This window comes from Panthera leo, chromosome B2 (assembly GCF_018350215.1).
Source record: "Panthera leo isolate Ple1 chromosome B2, P.leo_Ple1_pat1.1, whole genome shotgun sequence".
Classification (NCBI taxonomy): domain Eukaryota; kingdom Metazoa; phylum Chordata; class Mammalia; order Carnivora; family Felidae; genus Panthera; species Panthera leo.
Window position 1 is genome coordinate 49,198,716 of NC_056683.1, and position 18,639 is coordinate 49,217,354.

An 18,639-nucleotide genomic window follows, 5' to 3' on the forward strand; every position below is an offset into this window, starting at 1 on the left:
ATGCTATAGAGAACGATTAGCTATGTATGCGACATCAGTAAAGAGCAGCCCCACAGACCCTTCTCCTCACTAGGTATTTAGGTATTTGGCTCCCCGTTTTCATGAATCTGAGTTTACAAACTCATTTTGCATGAAATCGAGTACTTTATAATACACTAATAAACAAACATCTAATTTCATCACCTGCAGTATAATAGATGTCCAGAGCCTCTAATCCACAATAAACATTAAGGGCTAAATTAAATTCCTCCTGCAGGTTTTCTTCTTGCCTAGTTAATGTCTATTCCACGTAACTGTTTTCTGCTAAATTAATATCGTTAGGGTACCTTCCTACACTTCCGCTCCAGGTTTCAGCAAACGTTTCCCCTCACACAGACAAAAGGAAGAATAGACAAAGTCAATCCTACACCTGTTATTTTAACTGCCCTGTAGCTGCCCTTTCCCAATCAAAAGATTTTCCTGCACGTGATTGCCACTATTATCCTTAGCTCTTTGTCTTTTAGAGCTGGAGTTTGTTTTAAAGCAAATTTATATGATCCATATTTTCTCACTCAACAGTTTCCCTCTCAGGATTGGGACATTATAGCTTTTTTCTTGACAGATCATTCTTAAATGAAACACATACATGTCCCCACTGATGGTATCACAGAATTAATTTAAATATAAAATACTATTTAACAAATCCAGTTAGAGGCTCACTTTCATTGAAACCTCTGATTTGCTTTTGTATTCCAATATATTCAAAGACCCTTTATTAATTAATTCATTTCTTTCAACAAATAGACCTACAATGCACTAGTTAATGTGCTAAATGCTAAGGAAACAATGTTCACATGAAAGCTGGTGATACAAATATACATTAATCATATGATTAGAAACATGGTAGATAATAATTTTAAATCAATAAATAATGATTGGGACTAAAAGAGCTTGAATAGAGGGACTTGACTTAGGAGTGTGGGAGAGAAAACTTTATAGGAGGACAATGAGCAGTATGAGCAGAGGGAAAAGCTTATGTAAAAGCCCTGAGACAAAAAAAAAGTGGTCTTTTGAAAGAATTAAAGTAAAATAGGGTAGTTAGAATACAAAGGAATAGAAAAAGAGCAGGACAAGTTTACAAATATCAATATAGGTGAAATCATGGAGGGAGTCTTCTTTTTTAATTTTTTTTAATGTTCACTCATTTTTGAGAGAGAAGCAGAGACAGAACATGAGCAGGGGAGGAGCAGAGAGAGAGGGAGACACAGAAGCTGAAGCAGGCTCCAGGCTCTGAGCTGTCAGCACAGAGCCCAACACAGGGCTCAAACTTATGAGCAGGGAGATCGTGACCAGAGCCAAAGTGCAACACTTAACCAACTAAGCTACCCAGGCACTCCACGGAGGGAATCTTCTAAACCAGGTTAAGGATTTAGGACTGTAATCTAAGAGCAATAAGAAATTCTTAAAGATTTTTAAGGATGAGTGAAATGATGCAATTTGAGTTTTCTAAGAATACTTCTGGGTTCTGCAAGGGGAATAAACTTTAGGAGAAAAAATGGATACAAGTGATGAAGCAGAGGTTTCTGAAATATGAGCTTCTTTAGCAAGCCTAAGGAGCAGCTGAGAACAGAATTCAGGATTTTTAACTCCGTGTCCAACATCAAGGTTTAACATACCATGAGACTTTGCAGAGATTTATTTACATGACTTTGAATTATTGTGGAAATTGCGGACAGTAAATTTGAAAACCTCTCATTTCATATTTATTAAACCTGAATCAAAAGGTCACCTTTAAAAGATCAGTTTCTTATTGATAAAGTTTAGGAAGCTAATTACTGATGGGTAAATTGAAATTCAGAATTTTAAATTTAATTTATTATTTCAGACAGAGAGAGTGCAAGTAGGAGGGAGGGACACAGAGACAGGAAGACACAGAATCTGAATATCAGACTCTGCTTGTGAGCACAATCTGAGTTGTCAGCCCAGAGCCCAATGCAAGGCTTAAACTCGGGAATGGCAAGACCATGACCTAAGTCAGACACTAAGCCTACAGAGCCACCCAGGCTCCCCTGAAATTCAGAATTTTAAACTATGGCCTATTTGTACTGATCAGAGGCTATTTTATAGATTAGGAATTCAAATTTTGGGGAAATTCCTTTTGAAAAAGAATTTATCCTACTCAGGAATGCCAAAATTAAACAAGCTCATCACTTACCCACAAGCAGGGCATGGCCTAAAATATTGTAGAATGTATTACTGTCCACCTTCAGGCCCAAGGTCCTTGACATGCTGAGGCCTCTACTGAAAGAGCTCCACACTGTGCAGCCCTGGATATAGGAATCTGAACAAGAAAGAGTAAGGCAACCATTTGAAATAAATCCTGATGGCTCCTCAGATTCTGAAGATCATTTTCAAATCAAACTATTATATAACTAAGAACATTTTCCCACACAATAATGAAACTCAGGAAATGAGGAGTTGGAAAGAGAAACCAAATCAAGTAAACAGGCCAATGAGCCTCAAAGATACCAGAGATAAGGAAGGTGGAATCCAAGAGTCAGATGCTAGAGAGAAAACCATCTGAGAAAGATACAGTATGGCCAAACTACCAAAGAACACATAGCTGTCAAGATTTCCAATTGGCCACCATCGTTGGTATCAGTCCTCATCACAATAAGGCAGACAGTGACTAGAGAGAAGCCAAGGACAATGTGAAGAATATTCCTAAAGGACCAAACCTGATCTTTGAAAATCACACCTTCCCTGAGGAGATACACTCATTATTTCTTCAAGCTGTGACATAATTTTTTTAACTTGCCAGGCAATAATATCCTTGGCCCAAGACAGGCCGAGATTCTTATTCCAAAATGGAAGCAAAGTCAGAGGTTAACCTGAGGATCATGATTCTCACATTGGAATGTGGTAGCTTTATGAAAGCACAAGGGAAATATCTCTACTATGCTAAAACAAATAGACATTTATTAAAATCATTACATCAGCTCCATGGGTATATTTCATGTACCCCCCTGCTCAATCAAGTTATGTCAACTGAATCAGTCAATGAACAAACAGTTAATGGCTATCAACATATTTCAGGAATTGGGCCTTGTGCTGAAGACATACAGATGAATGAAACTAATTCTGTATTTGTGTAACTTCATTCCAGTATAGAAAACTTACATTAAAACAATAATGGCTAATTAAAGGATAAACCCTGATAAAGGAGTTTCATATTATTTCCACGTAGTGGGAGATATTGTATAAATATCAAATGTTTGAAGTACTGAAAAAATTACTTTGGTTTAAAAGATAATTTGACTTTTAAATTGGAGCTCTCCAGGGGCGCCTGGGTGGCTCAGTCAGTTAAGCATCTGACTCAGCTCAGGTCATGATCTCAAGGTTCATGAGCTTGAGCCCTAAGTAGGGCTACGAGTTGACAGCCCAGAGCCTGGAGCTTGCTTTGGATTCTATGTCTCCCTCTTTCTCTGCCCCCGCCCCCTGCTTGTGCATGCACGTGCTCTCACTCTCTCTCTCAAAAGTAAATAAACATTTAAAGGAGTAAATAAAAATAAATAAATTGGAGCTATCCAGAAAATTCTCAACTATGTCACCATAGACACTGAGCTTTCACATTCCCCTCCATCTTGGCTCCTCTCGTGCCAGGTACGCTCACATCACTCACCAATAAGTTAACCCATCCACCTCTGTAGGCAACTGCCTGCTGCAGACTTTTCCTGAGTCTGGATCGCTATTGTGCCATTCATTCAATATAGGCCAGCCAATCTGAACAACCAGTAAGTACTAATGTGTTTTTAGAGCTATTATACGTGGAATTTAGGGACTGGTAAACCTGTAAAAGTAGCAAGGATTCCAACACCCTCTAACTCTAGTGGCTGGGAGCAACTGGTCACACAGGGTACAAGGGCCTTCAGGGCATGAAACAATAAAAGATTCTTTGGCAAGCATGCGGAAGTTTCTAACCTCTGGGTTAATATGATAACCCCTCCCAGGAAAGTCAACTGCACTTCAACAGAGACCCATAGGGGATAATGTATTAATTCAGTGACTTTCAAACTTTTAAGGCACTGAACACTTTTCAAATAAAACCAAATTTAAGGGGCCCCTGGGTGACTCAGTTGGTTAAGCATCCGACTTCAGCTCAGGTTATGATCTCATGGCTACTGAGTTCAAGCCCCATGTCAGGCTCTGTGCTAACAGCTCAGCTTCAGATTCTGTGTCTCTATCTCTCTGCACCTCCCCACTCATGCTGTCTCTATCTCTCTGTCTCAAAAATAAATAAACATTAAATTTTTTTCAAATAGATAAAAGTGTAGCTATTCTGAAGTAGGTTGGAGGAGGCAGATTGATTTTTGAGCAAGGAAGATTTTGATTATGTTCAACTGATACTTCATATGTGACTGCAACCCTGACTTATACTGGAGCTGGTGCCACATCAAACTTTCTGAAGCATTATAAGCACCAGGAGATCAAAGAACCAGAGAGTAGTGCACAAAGATACTGACCATCCCAAGGCGCTAGGGAAGGAGCCATGTTAGAAACCATCTCCCTGAATATCAAAAATAAATAATATAGAAAAGATTTGGCAAATTAGGATAAATAGAGGTCCTTGGTTTGCATATGATTTCAGGTGAATAAAGAAAAAAAAATGCTGCAGGTGTCAGGATTCTGCCCTCAATGCTTACTTGAGCTCAATGATTACTTTGTCATTGCCTGTTGAAATCTTAGCATCTCTCAAGGCCCACATGAACCACCAAGTATGCCCTGATAATCTTTGTCAGACATTACCCTCAGAACACCATCCCTTTTCAAGAAAAGCAAAGCTTGAATGTGTCAGTGTTAGAGGTGCTGGGGAGGGTAACTCAATATGAGAGCTGCTATCTTGAATACTTAGCATCTCTGGATCTCTGCATATTAGCTTCGGATATTGCCTTGAATACTCCTATGTCTCTCCAACTTTGGTTTCAGTACCTTTATCTACATCTGGTCATATTCTTCCTTTCTGGTTCTGATTCTGTTTTTCACCTAGTTGTTCTTATCTGCATTTGATGTTTCCTGTTCCGTTCTTATGTCTTTAGATCTGGCCAAGATCTGCACCCATCTGCCTCCTCAGTGGGCACAGGGAAACTACCTGGTCCTCAGCCCATTCACTCCCACTTTTCCAAGCAGAAGATTCCTCTGAGTTAGGACCGTTTCACATGGAAATGCTTTCTGCTGCACCTGGGCTCTCATAAAAGTGATTATGTGTACTATTTAATATCAGTTTGCCTGTAATCACAAAGCTAGTAAATGACAGAGGTAGGATTCAAGATGTGGTTAGCTCCTTGTCTATTGTACCTATAGTGATGTTTCTCAAAGTGTACTCCACAGACTACTTTTTCTAGAATCACAAGGTTTGCTTGTTAATAATTCAGATTGCTAGGCCTAGCTTACACCAGAATTTTTCAGGACAGAGTCTCTAACTCTAAATTTTAGTAAACTCCCCGAATAATTTTTGTTAGACATACTAAAATTAGAGAACCACAGGTCTAGAGTATAATTATCCATCTTTGAACCTCCCATGTACCCTGAATGTAGAGCCTTGAACACAGAAGAAGAGAGAAAAAAAAAAAAAAAGAAGAAGAAGAAGTCATAGACCTGGACCCGCTTACCTCTCAGAGCTCCCACCAGAGTCAGTGAGCTCAGCTGCCGATGGAAGGCTTGCCCCAAGTCCCGGAACTGCACTCCCTTCAACTGGACCCGACTGGGCTCCTCTGGGAAAGACTGAACAATAACTCTGGCCCCCAGATCCCTGGATCCCAGCATCTTCTCACTCTTGGAATATAAACAGTCTTGTAAATTACCTGAAACATAGAATGAAGTCAGGGGGACCTGAAGCATGTGCAACATGCTTCCAGACAAATCATCCAGTAGGAAAGGTACTGTTGGTGCAAAGGACAAACGATTATTGTTTGTTTCATTTAATAATCTTATTTCCCTTTTACTTTGATTTTCCTCTTTGGATTATTAATTAAAACATCCAATAACTAGGACATGATGTTGCCTTCACTCTATTATTTCCAGAAGCCCCCAAATCAATCACCTTAATTACTGTCACAAAGAGGCTGACTATAACCCACAAACCCAACCTAAATAGATGCTTATTTCAATCCAAAAGATCCCCTGGAGGGAGCATGCAATAAAATGACCTTCTCGTGGTTGATAATTGTAGGGAAGAAATGTGAGCGCTGAATGCAATCACAGCTCTTTTTAGTCTTATACTGTCCAATGGGGTTTCCCCTTTATTTTGTTGCTTTGCAGTTTGGGGACTTAGCAATAATGCCACTGCAGAAATGGCACAGGTCTCCAGAGAAGTAACTGAGTGACATCCTCCCCACCTGCACCCTCAATACCTCCTTCCCAGCCCCTTCCCTAGTGAGGATAACAAATTGCAACACCATAATGCATTCAGGGTACCACTGCAACAGGGTATTGTGGCCTCAGGATCCAGGATACCTTCTGTTGACGCGTGCCATTTGATGGCATGAACTAACCTCAGAATAGGTACAAAACCAACTTTTGAAATATTTCTTCATTATTCATATTAATAAACCAAAATGCTACAAATAAAAAATGATGCACCATTCCACAGTGAATAATTTGCTAACACCCAGGAATAAATATAAGAGGTAAATGAAGAGGTGTTTCGGTATGCTTTACCGCAATTTTGATTATTATGCCAGTGATCCATAATTTTTTGAGTGACTAGGTCTCATATTATTTATTTGGCTACCTTGTTTACGCACCTAAGACCCACACAAAGAAAGGCAAGTGATACGTTACTTGTTTTTAATGAATGTCTATGAATTTGTTTTATTTTAAGAATTTTGTAATAACATTTAAGAGTTATGAAATTGGGGATTTTTCCATTAGGAGCCAACAGACCTAAAATGGCCCAAACCTAAAAGTATCATCTCTCTAGCAGCATAATCAAAGGTAATGTTTTGGACAATATGGTCTGAGAATACCTGTATGAGAACTACCAAAATGGTTTGAACAGAATGCAGATTCCATTTCAGAAGAATTGTTAAAGCTGGCAGTCACTGGATTCTAATCCACTGTATCCAAACCGTTTTCAGAATGACATGTTTGAGAGCTAGGTGACTGGGGTGGTGAAGGGTGGACTCAAGGTCCCTCTCACCCAACCACATTTCAATATTACACCCACATGCATCTATATGTAGACATGACACAAATCTTAATTCCAGCCATGACACTTCTTCCAGGCTCCAGACACTACCAGGGCACCTCTACTCAGATCCTGGCCTGGCATCTGTCTTGACATGTACAAAATTAAAGTCATGATCTGCAGCCTTCCACTCCAAAACCTGTTCCCATTCCCATCTCACTAAATAGCCTCATCATCCATCCAGAGCTCATGCCTGGGAGTCATCCTTGACACCCACACCATCCTAAACCAAAGTTGACAAATGAGATCTTCACAACATGTGAAAGCCTCATAATCTACAGCCTGGGAAACCAAAACATAACCTACTAAACTAACCATCCCTGAAATAGATGTTTAATAGGCACATCAGTGTGATTCAGTGCCTGTTATTCTTCTAGAAGATAAATTGACTTTTCAACCACTTACTTAAAGTATGTGGTAGTTCACTCAGAAAACAAACTCCAAAAGTGGGGGTGAGGGGAAACAGAAGAGCCCTATTAGTCTAATCAGTAACAATGTGCTGCCTGTGTCTGTGACTCTGGCATTAAACTGTTTTCCTGAGAATTTCAGAAGGGGTCTGGAATCAGAGTTAAGATTTCTGGGAAAAATGTTTGGGTTTTTTTCCAGAATATTTTTGCCCCAGAGAAATAATTTCACAAGTGGAAACTATTCTCTACCTCTTCCACTAGGTTGTGGAAGGCAGGAGAAGTAATGACAACTTATCAAGACCATTCTGAATTAAAGAATATTATGAATATGCAAAGACTAAGGGTTTATTCCATTTTGAAAGAAGTCAACAATACTACATATCATTTGACAATAAGAACATTCTTTCTCACTCATTGACTTTTCAATAAAATACTTCTCTACCTTCTGAACCACTGGCCTCCTGGCATGAAGCAAGGTGCTTCATCCTCTCAGTAGTGAGATTTCCTCGTATGGTAACACTCCTGCTGAGCAGCGCCACTGTGACCTTTAAAATATGGCGTCTTCCAGCCACCCAACTCTCTGTGAAGTTGTGAGAATATCTGAAGAGGGGGGAAAAAAAGAAAAAGACACATCTGAAGATACTACTCCAAATTTTATTAGGAATTGTAAGCCACTAGATTAGCGTCTCTGTTTGGGAGTCTATTTCCTTAGAAGCTCAGATACAGAAGAGTGAACTATGGGCACAAGTATGCAAAAATTAGGAATTCTGCAGATGATTGCACCATAACGCAGAAGCTCTAGAGTCTTCCAAGAGAAACGTATTTAAGAAATCTAAATCTTTCAAACATTTCATACTTTATAATTTTCTTATCAAAACATCTAGCATTATTTAATGTAAGAAATACATCACTGAAAGACAAATAAGTGTCCAGACACCAACACAATTAAGACTTCATCTTCTTATATCTAAACAGAGCCGATCTGATATTCAGTACCTCAAGGGTGATCTCAGATAGAGGTCTGTAGTGTGCACAGTGTCCACAATGACCATCTCTTCAATGGGTTTTGCACCTTTGATACCTATTCCACTGATGATAACAACTTCATCCCCAGAGTGCCAGTCCACAGCATCTTCCAGAGCCAACACTTTGTCACTGGCATAGGCAGCTGCTCGAAGATGGGTGACAGTTACTTCTGGTAGCGAACCTAAAGTCAAACAAGGAAAACTTATCTAGACATTTTGATAGTTAATAGGAATTTGCTAGTATTCAGCCCAATAATTCTGTAAAACAAGAGTCCAGGAAGGCAAACATCAGGCTTGATGAGCACTGATGCTTTTGGATATTAGGTTTCTCTTCTGTCACATGTTGTAATAAAAATCATGCAGGACTGAACATGACATGGGGTGAAAAACACAGGAATTGGAGTCAGCCTAAACTTACAATCAAATCATAGTTTTGCCATGTTCTAACCAAGGGTAATATACTCAAGGATGGGCCCCAGTTTCCTCAGCTGCAAAGCAGAAGTAGCAAGATCTTTCCACATAAGGTGTTAGGAGAACTAAATGAGATAACTATGAAATATCTAGCTTGGATCTTCAAATAAGAGATGTAAACATACTTTAGTCTTTTCATTCCCTGCATCATGCTGTTTTGAAAATGAAATTTAACCACCTCTTTCTTATTACAAATAAAAACAAATGGGTATTAGACTCTGAATATAAAAGTTCATAACAAGTCTCTAATCTGAAGACTTCAGTGCAACTTACAAATAGGGTTAGGAGAGCACTGATTCACGATTACCTTGGATTGGTTGTCCTAAGCCTTGATGATTTAAATGATCCCTTCAAATTCTGAACTGGGTGTATCCAAGATGGATTTGCAAAGCAAAGGGGAATATGGGGGAACTTGAGACTCTAGATTTCTTGGTTTGTATGAGGCTCCAGGGCATCCATCTGACCTTCCCCATGCCAGTATGCTCCTCCTTAATGATCAAAGACTCAAGAAGGTAGTCTGTCTCATATTTTACTCTGACCTTTTCCAACAAGGGTCAAAGCAAAGACTTTTTTCAAGCCATTACCTGAAGTAGCACTTCAGAAAACACGTGGCTTACTCCCAACTCCTCCTCCTTTCCTCAGTACATTTCCTTCCTCCTTTGCAATAGATCATAATTTACCTTTAGCCCATAGCAACTTACTGTCCTCCCTTGTTGCACTAAAGTAAAATAATAATGCTTGAATCTCCAACTACAGAGGTAGCCGACAATAAATCATTTTCAAATTATTTTAAACTTCCCTCTTTATTTGTGTCTGTGTGTGCCCAGGCACATGTCTAGGCTTGGAAAGGTCCTTAGGTTAATGATGTAATTTCTGAGGTTTACTTGGGCAATAATTTTATCTTGAAATTATTTACAGAGTTCAAAATTTCTAATTATAGGGCAGGTGGGAATTAAGACATAAATCATCCCAAAAGAAAATAATTTTAATTTTATTTCTTGTTTGTATCTTTTAACCTTTGGTAACAATAAAATAAAATAAAGTCTATTTATATGTATATATACATATATATATACATATATATATGTGTATATATATATATATACATATATATATATATGTATATATATATATATACATATATATATATATGTGAATTTCTATGATCCATTCTTGAATGTCTGCATGGAAAATTTTCTACCAAGCACAGAAAATGTTTATCAAAGACAAAATGCTCTTGAACTCTGTGATCAATTGTGCACAATACTAAATCACTATGCAAAAAACACCTACTATGCACCTATTAACATGCAAGCTCCAGGTGGCAGAATCAAGAATAGGAACAACAGAGGTATTTCTTAACTAATCATTCTTATAATTATACTTAAGTCAGAATGAATGAAAAAAATCACAGAGAATATTTGAAGTGTGTTTTTAACTATTAACATACGCATACATTCTTTGAAATGTTGATAGCGCTTTTGGAAAGCAGAATTATCTCATAACTTATTCACTCTTATAGCAAAATAACATATTTATGTGTATGACCAAAGCATCAGTCTTGGTTGTTTCATCAGTGCCAGCCTCATCTGTCCAGCAACATAGTGGATTTTGACATTTGGACAGCTACTGTCATCTGAAACTCACAAATGTCAAAATAATTATAATAATCACCCGAGCTAGACCCTCTGCAAACACCTTTTCTTCTTCTGACCATTCTGCATTGTTCTTTATTTAAACCTTGCTAATTTTTTTTTAGTTTTATCCCTTCTTTATTTATAACCTGCAGTATCTGCTTACAGTACTCCGTAATAAAGCCAAAATTCCCTTTCTGATTTTTAAAACTCTCCATAATCTGACTCTACTTTATGGCCCTTGAGTCTGTAATAAACTCTGTTCCAGGAAACCCAGTCTCTTTGCCTCTTCTCACTTAACAGGATCATGCCTACCTGTATCCCTTTACCCATTCTTCCCTTTCCACCTGTGTGCCTGGCCTTCCTTCTCTGATCTAGTCTTCCAAAATGCAGCTCAAGACCCACTTCTTCCACTGAATTTCATGGAACACTTCAGCCCATCCTTATGTCCACCTCCTCCTATAGACACTACAGAGATGTGGAGTTCTTACTTGAGCAAAAGATATGTTTACATCTGGGATTTAGGTATGCCTGGGTTTGTGGCTAGTTTGTGGGCCATTTGTTTGAGTCATTTTGCATGGGAGGAGAAACTTACACAAAGGAGCAGATGGGAAAAAAGAGGATGACAGAGACCACATGGGGTCTGTCTCAGATACGAGCCTTCAACTCAGCTCAATTCATAAGGATTTGAGTTAACTATTTTGAATATTGCCTTCTGGACATTCACTTACAAACCCCCATCAGATAGACACCTAAATGAGTATATAATGACCAATATGCTAAAAGCAGAAAAAACAACACAAACATTTATTTAGAACTTAAAACAAACCCAACCCATGCTAAGAAGTTCTAATAGAAGGAAGAACTGGTTTTTTCTTGTTGTTGTCTTCCTTTTAACAGATTGTACAGATTCAAAAACCAAAATACTTCAAGGATAAGTTTTTATCATAATGAGATGTCAGCACTGAGTTCTAAAACTGGGTCATCTGAGTCCAGAACCAAAAGAACGGGACACGTAATAGAATACCTGAACCTCGAAATAACTGAATTAACTGTACCTGATCAGCTTTGATACTGAAAGAATTATTTTTCTTACTTCATAAATGTTATTTAAGTGCCTCACAAAGCAAACCCACTGACTTCTGAGATGAAGAAAGAATTGCCCACATTGTAAACGTGAGTCATTTCACTTCACAGAACTCTTAGGAAACCCAAGTTGGGCAGCTCCCTTCCTTTCTTTACCACAAATCAAAAAACATAAAAATACAGTTGAAAAAGCTCAATAACTTATAAATATGCTTAAATGAAAAGGGTTATGCTCTTAATGTGTAATTTAATACAATGTTTAACCACTTTGGGCTTTCAACATTGACCTGTTAACCAACAAACTATTCATTTACTCCCACTAATGACTTCTACTCATAATTGTATTTCCTACAAATTATTGTCCAAGCATTTCAGTGCCATTCATCCATAATTACACAGTCCCAGAGAACCATCTTACCAAATGGGCATGAAGAGAAAGAAAATAATCTTTGTGGGTTAACACACTTTAAAATCACTAATTGCTCTATGTTTATTTTGTAGGACTTCAATCTTTATTCCAAGTGAATAACTGCCAAGACCTTTCCAAATCACTTGGGGGAGGGGAGGTAGTGAAGGAAAAGAAGAGGAAGAGAGAGTGAAGGGAGGGGAGAAATGAAGGAAAGAATCATATTGTTAAAATAATGTTCACATCAGAATAGAAATATAAAGGAACTCACGAAAGAACTAGAAATAGTTTTCCGAAATACATGCAAATTATTTCCCTCTATTTCCACCTGCAGCTTCGCATTATGCGTAGCAAAACAATGAATTCTGCTTTTTGTTTTATGTAGATGAACACTTCTCATGTACTGGAAAGACAGACATGAAGGAGGGCACCTGGGTGGCTCTGTCGGTTAAGCGTCCCACTGTTGATTTCAGCTCAAGTCATGATCTCATGGATGTGAGATAGAGCCCTGGATCTCTCCCTCTCCCTCTCAAATTAAATAAATCAACATTAAAAAAAAAAGAAAGAATGAAAGAAAGATGGACCTGTCCTCCAGGGTCCATGACCAGTACAGGAAACAGACAAAAGTCACAAATGTACCATTTTAAGTGTTAACACAGAGGGACATCCAGGGTCTACTGGTGCACAGGTGTGGGTACTTCGCTCACACAAAAGGGGGGTTGTTTCTGGGAATGCTTCCCAAATAGGTGATAACTGAGCTGGGTCTTTAGGGATAAGTCATAGTGGGCCAGATGACAAAACAGAGTACTCCAGGCAAAGGTAATGGTATATACAATGATGTGGGCCAATGTGACACATTCAAATAACTGCTATATATGTGACATTGGCAGAATGCACATACGGGGAATGGGAGTTGCTGATGAGAGTCAGTGAGACTGCATCTGGAAGGTGAGCAAGACCTACTTAGGAAGGGACTCTCAGGCTCTCTCAAAGAACTAAGAGTTTATCCCAAAAGTAACCACCAAAATAATACTTAAGATGGTAACAGAGAAATCAGACTCTTCTGAGACTAGTGATATTTTAAAACCATGAGTACACATATCAAACTGAGGGGAGAGAATCCTTAGTGAGAAACTATATTTACCGCATATTGGGTAGAATGAGAAAAAGCCTAAGTCAAGTCCTAAGATGATCAAGGGCCAGCCAGGGGGCAAGAGAGAGCTTGATGTGTTCCAGGAACTAAATGGAGATAGGGGTATCTGGAGAAGGCAAATGAGATGGCACAGTGTGACTGGTGCAGGACCTTGGTGGCCTGTTTCAAAGGATTTAAATCTAACTTGAAACAGTTATGTGATCAAATTTATGTTTTTAAAGGTCACCCTGGCTGTTGAGTGAAGAAAAGATTGCAGGGCGGTAAAAGGAAAGTTAGAAGTCTATGTAGCAGGGTGCTGCAGTAAATGTAGAAGATGAGTGCAGTAGGTCAGATAAGAAGTTTTAATAAGTATTTGGCAGTGGATCTGGAGACAGATATAAAAATCTGAGATATCTTTTGGAGAATCAAGAGGACTGGCTGATTGGATCTAGAGGTAAAGGAGAAGTCAATGGTGACTTATAGGCTGACCAAGAGCAGAACCAAGTTGGTAGATAGATAAACAGGGACATTTAGGGAAGAAGAAAAAAGAATCCATTAAATAAACATTTATTAAACACCTATTATGCGCTATGTTCCATGTGCTCTTCCAGCCACTGGAAATACAGTAGTGAGAAAAACAGTCAAAACCCCTGCCTTCAGGTAGTTTATACTCCAATGGCATTCACTTTTAGACATATTAAGCTTTAGATGACCATTTTAGGCAGGTTACATTTTAGATATTAAAGAGAATATCCAAATGAAAAGTCTGAAGCTCAGAAGAGATGTCTGAAGTTACATATATAGAGAAATATATAAACAGAGGTTAATCTATATAAATGAGTGGGATTACCTGAGAGAAGTATATAATTATGAAAAATACCTGAGATCAGGACCATGGGAACATTGTCATTCTAAAATTGAGTAGATGAGGAGAAACCGAAGAGGAGCAATAGAAGGAAGAAAACTAAAAGATGAAGACACACACACATGCCCATAATTAAAGAAGACAAAGCAATGGCAAGAAAGTCTTATTCAACCATGCAACTGCCTAAGGACCCATTCCTCCCCACCTCCTTACCCTTGTATTACTGTTAAGGTCTGGGTACCCACCTAGCATCTCTTAGTGTTTGTGTCCTATTTCCCACTGTTCATTCCATCTCCCTTTCTGCATAGTAGCTGGAATTGAGCTTTGAGGGCAAAGGTATGGAGAGAAAACCCTGCCCTTCTATCATTTCTCATTTTCCCCTTCCTCCTGGCAGTGCTTGACCCAAATTCTCTAGTCGTATACTATCTCTAACAACAGGAAGAGGTGATAAATAGCCAGAGAAATTGGAGAAAGACTATTACCTATGATTCCACCTTGCATCCGAGCTGGTTCTCTCTGCTCCCAGAAACTGCATCATGCCAGGAGTCTGCCTCTGGGCCACAGAAGTCATTCTAAGGCCAGAGGGACTGAGAGCACCCTCTGTTTCTAGTAATCAATAAGAATTATGATAGTAGAGCCCAAATGGAGAGAGAGGTGTTCCTGGTATCCCATAGTAGAAATGGACCTACTCTCCATGCAATTAGTCTTATACTCAGTGGTCAGCTGCTATACTCCCACTAGCATTAAACAGCGAGGACAGTGAGGGGAAGCAGACTGTTGAGGGCTCACCTGGGTCCTAAACCACAAAATTATCAGCATTTCCTTGAGAAAAATATATCCTAAATTCCAAACAACCATCTTACAAGGGAACTCTTTGAACTCAAACCATTTGTGAATTGGAGATGATCCAATTTACTATACTTCAGAAAAGGAGACTGTGACATTAGCATTAATATAAGACTATCTGGCAGACCAAAGAGATGGAATGGGGTATTTTTCATGTACCATTTCCCTCTGCCCTTGAGAACCACTTGCTGTGATATCTCTGTTGGTCAAAGACAAAACCTGACAGGGAATCCTGCATGAGCTCAACTCTGTGTGTGCACTATGAGCCTTCTGCATCATTACTGGTTAATCATGGGTGGTACCAATGGAGCAGGGAACATGTGCCTGCAGGAAGGAGAAGGCTCAACAGAGCAATCCTCTAAATGTGCAGATCAGCTAGCTGTATCCACAGCTGAGCAGTAAACATTTCCACACTGTGATGAAAGGGATTCGAGCACAGTCTGTTCCCAATGCTGAGAAGTCTACCATTTTGTTGGCAGAGGGGTGTAGACTAAGGCTAACCAAGGTTATTTGGATGGTGCAGTGAGACAAGCCTTTTCCAAAGGCATAAAGGAAAGGCTAATCTTTGTTTCTACCCAATCTGACTTTTACTTTTACTACCATAATTAAAAATAAGTGACTAAGAAGAATATAAAGCTCAAAATACCCAGGAAATAGTGAATTGTAAGATATAGGAAAACATCTGTAACACTGTTCCTAGCTCCTGTGAGGATTTCAGGCCAATTAAACAAATGGCATTCTTAGAACTGTACTGGCCAGTCCTTTACATAGAGGTGCAAAATCCAGTTGCTCAGAACAAAAGGCTTCTGTAGCGTGTCTTTAATACCCACTTCTGTTCATTGTCCAAAAAATACCAAAAACTTCAGGTATATTTCTGACCAGATAGATACTTTTTTAAAAAATGTTTGTTTATTTATTTATTTTGAGAGAGAGAGCATGCGCAGGCATGGGAGGGGCAGACAGGGAGACAAAGAAAGAATGCGAAGCAGGCTCCAAGCTGCCAGCACAGAGCCCAACGTGGGGCTCAAACTCACGAACCATGAGATCATGATCTGAGCTGAAATCAAGAGTCAAACACTAAAGCCACCCAGGCGTCCCAATAGTAATTTTGATAATCACTACTACAGTGTATGGTTTGGAGTGGAGGCAACAATGAGGAACAAATGACTAATTTTCAATAGTGTAATTTCATTTTAGAAAAGCAATTGATACATAATGTTGAATATAAAAATATAGAGAAACAAAAGAAGACACAAAAGCATCCAGAATCTTACTGCAACAGATTAATGTATGTCTTTTCTTTCCTATAGTTCTTTCCTATGTTCACACGTTGACAAAATTTCATATATAAGTAAATAATTCAACACATACTACAGAAGTGTTCTATAATTCTTGACATACCTTTTTGTTTTTTTTGCAAATTCTCCTTACCCAACTTAGTAGGAACATCTTTCAGCTGTATTGTACATAATTTAACATCATGATGGTATCATAGCATCTCACTGAAAAGTTGTGTATTTTGTTTACAGATCCCTTATTTCTTCATACTCAGTTTCTTCCCAATATGTTGCTTTCATGAACAGTTCAGACATGAACATTCTTGAGCATAATTTTTATACATGCTAATGATCACCTCCTTAGAATAAATTCCTAAAAGTGGCATTGTTATATCAAGGCAATATCAAGGCATACACTTAGCCTTTTGATATAATCACCAAATTGTCTGACAGGAGGACTCACATACTTGTATATCCAGTAGGAGCACACATGGATGCCAGTTCCTCAGACTTTCTACTTTTTTTTTTTTTTTTGGTCAACTTGATTGTTCAGGGGGAAAAAAATCACTTTTGTTTTAATTTGCATTTCTTTGATTACTAATGAGAAGGTAGACAAAAATTCGTAAAAAAACAAAAAAGAACCTTTTACTGTCAACATAGGATAAACCTGAGCCCTCTCCACATGCACTCATATTAACTGGCCATTTGCACTAATTACGCAGACATGTCTATTCACATTATCTGCCAGATTTTAAACTTGTTCTAAAAAGTCATTTATAAAAGACATTAATCTGTATCTATATCAGATGAGAACTGAATGTGTGATTAAGCTAACATTAACAATCACAGGGAAATGTTGCTGTATTAGTTTCCTATTGCTGCTGTCACAACTACAACATTATTGTCTCAAAACAACAAACTGTATTATCTAATAGTTATGAAGGTTAGAATTCCAATTTTAGCTGGTTTCACTGAGCTAAAATCAAGGTGTAAGTAGGATTGTTTCCTTCTGGAGGCTCTGAGGAAGGAAAATCTGTTTCCCTGCTTTTTTTAGCTGCTAATGGCCACCTAGTATTCCTTGGCTTGTGGGCTCTTCTGTCTTCATGGAGCATCCCTACTGTCTCTGCTCCCTTCCATCCCATCCTCTTCTTTGACTCCTCCTGTGTCCCTCAGATAAATACCAGTGTGCTTACATTAAGCTTCTCTAGGAAATCCACAATAATCTCGCAATTTCAAAATCTTTAATCATATCTGAAAAGCCCCTTTTGCCAAATAAAGTAATCTTCGTGGGTTCCAGGAATTGGGACATGAACATATCTGGGGCCATTTTTCAGGTACCACAATTGAATTTTTGAATAAATAGTATGGAGAAAACTGACTAGCCATTTGAAAAAAAAAAATTAGATAACTGACTTATACGCTATATCAAAATAAATTCCAGATGGATTAAAGCAGGAGTTGGCAAAGTTTTTCTGTAAAGAGCCAGATAGTAAATTGTTTCAGGTTTACAGACCAGGCAGTCTCTGTTGCCATTGCAACATGACAGAGCCATAGATAATACCTAAACACACGGATGGGCATGGCTGTGCTTCAATAAAAATTTGTTTACAAAAACAGATTTGAACCATGGGCCATAGTTTGCTAACCCTGGATTAAAGACACCAATGTGAATGGATAGATAAATACATACATACATACATACATACGTACATACATACATACACACACCAGGAAACATATATGTAAATTTTTATATCATCTATAGAGGAAAGAGTTTTCTAAGTGTGACATCAAAGGTAGAAACCATTTTTAAAAATTGTAGAATTGCTATTATACAGATTAGAAAACATCATAAAAATACTGAAGGTAAATAACTGGGAAAGAAACAGGTTCTTTATGTCCCCATCAAGAATACTACAAAGGGAGCCAAAAGAGGTAAGTCCCCACTTGGAATCACAACATAACCTGAAAAATTAAAATTGAGAATACAGTTCCAGAACCCTGAAAGGAGTATCTTCTGTCCATCTTTCTGCCACTGGTAAACACCTGGTATGTGTGTGTAAATTAGAAGCGAGCCCATGTGTGTCTTACGTGTATGAAGCGGATGGAATGAATGTTTGCTACCTCCCCTTCTGGGCCCCAGTTTAATTATCTGTAAGATGAAAGGAATGATCCCAGTCTTTGCTACTTCACAGAGTTGTTGTGAGAGTTGAATGAGAGGAAAGAACAGGAAGCAGTTTTGAAAATTATAAAGTGCCAGGATCT

The 18,639-nt window shown here is 38.5% G+C and overlaps 1 protein-coding gene across 1 annotated transcript in view; it reads right to left on the reverse strand.

Moving 5' to 3' along the window:
- Positions 1-18,639, reverse strand: part of PKHD1 (PKHD1 ciliary IPT domain containing fibrocystin/polyductin) — a 474,729-nt gene that overhangs the window by 281,029 nt on the left and 175,061 nt on the right. The window contains exons 37-40 of the mRNA XM_042939031.1: positions 8,629-8,839; positions 8,075-8,232; positions 5,649-5,840; positions 2,195-2,320 (exon numbers count right to left, since the gene is read on the reverse strand). Of these exons, the coding sequence (XP_042794965.1) occupies positions 2,195-2,320; positions 5,649-5,840; positions 8,075-8,232; positions 8,629-8,839 (687 nt within the window). The remainder of the gene's footprint in view (positions 1-2,194; positions 2,321-5,648; positions 5,841-8,074; positions 8,233-8,628; positions 8,840-18,639) is intronic.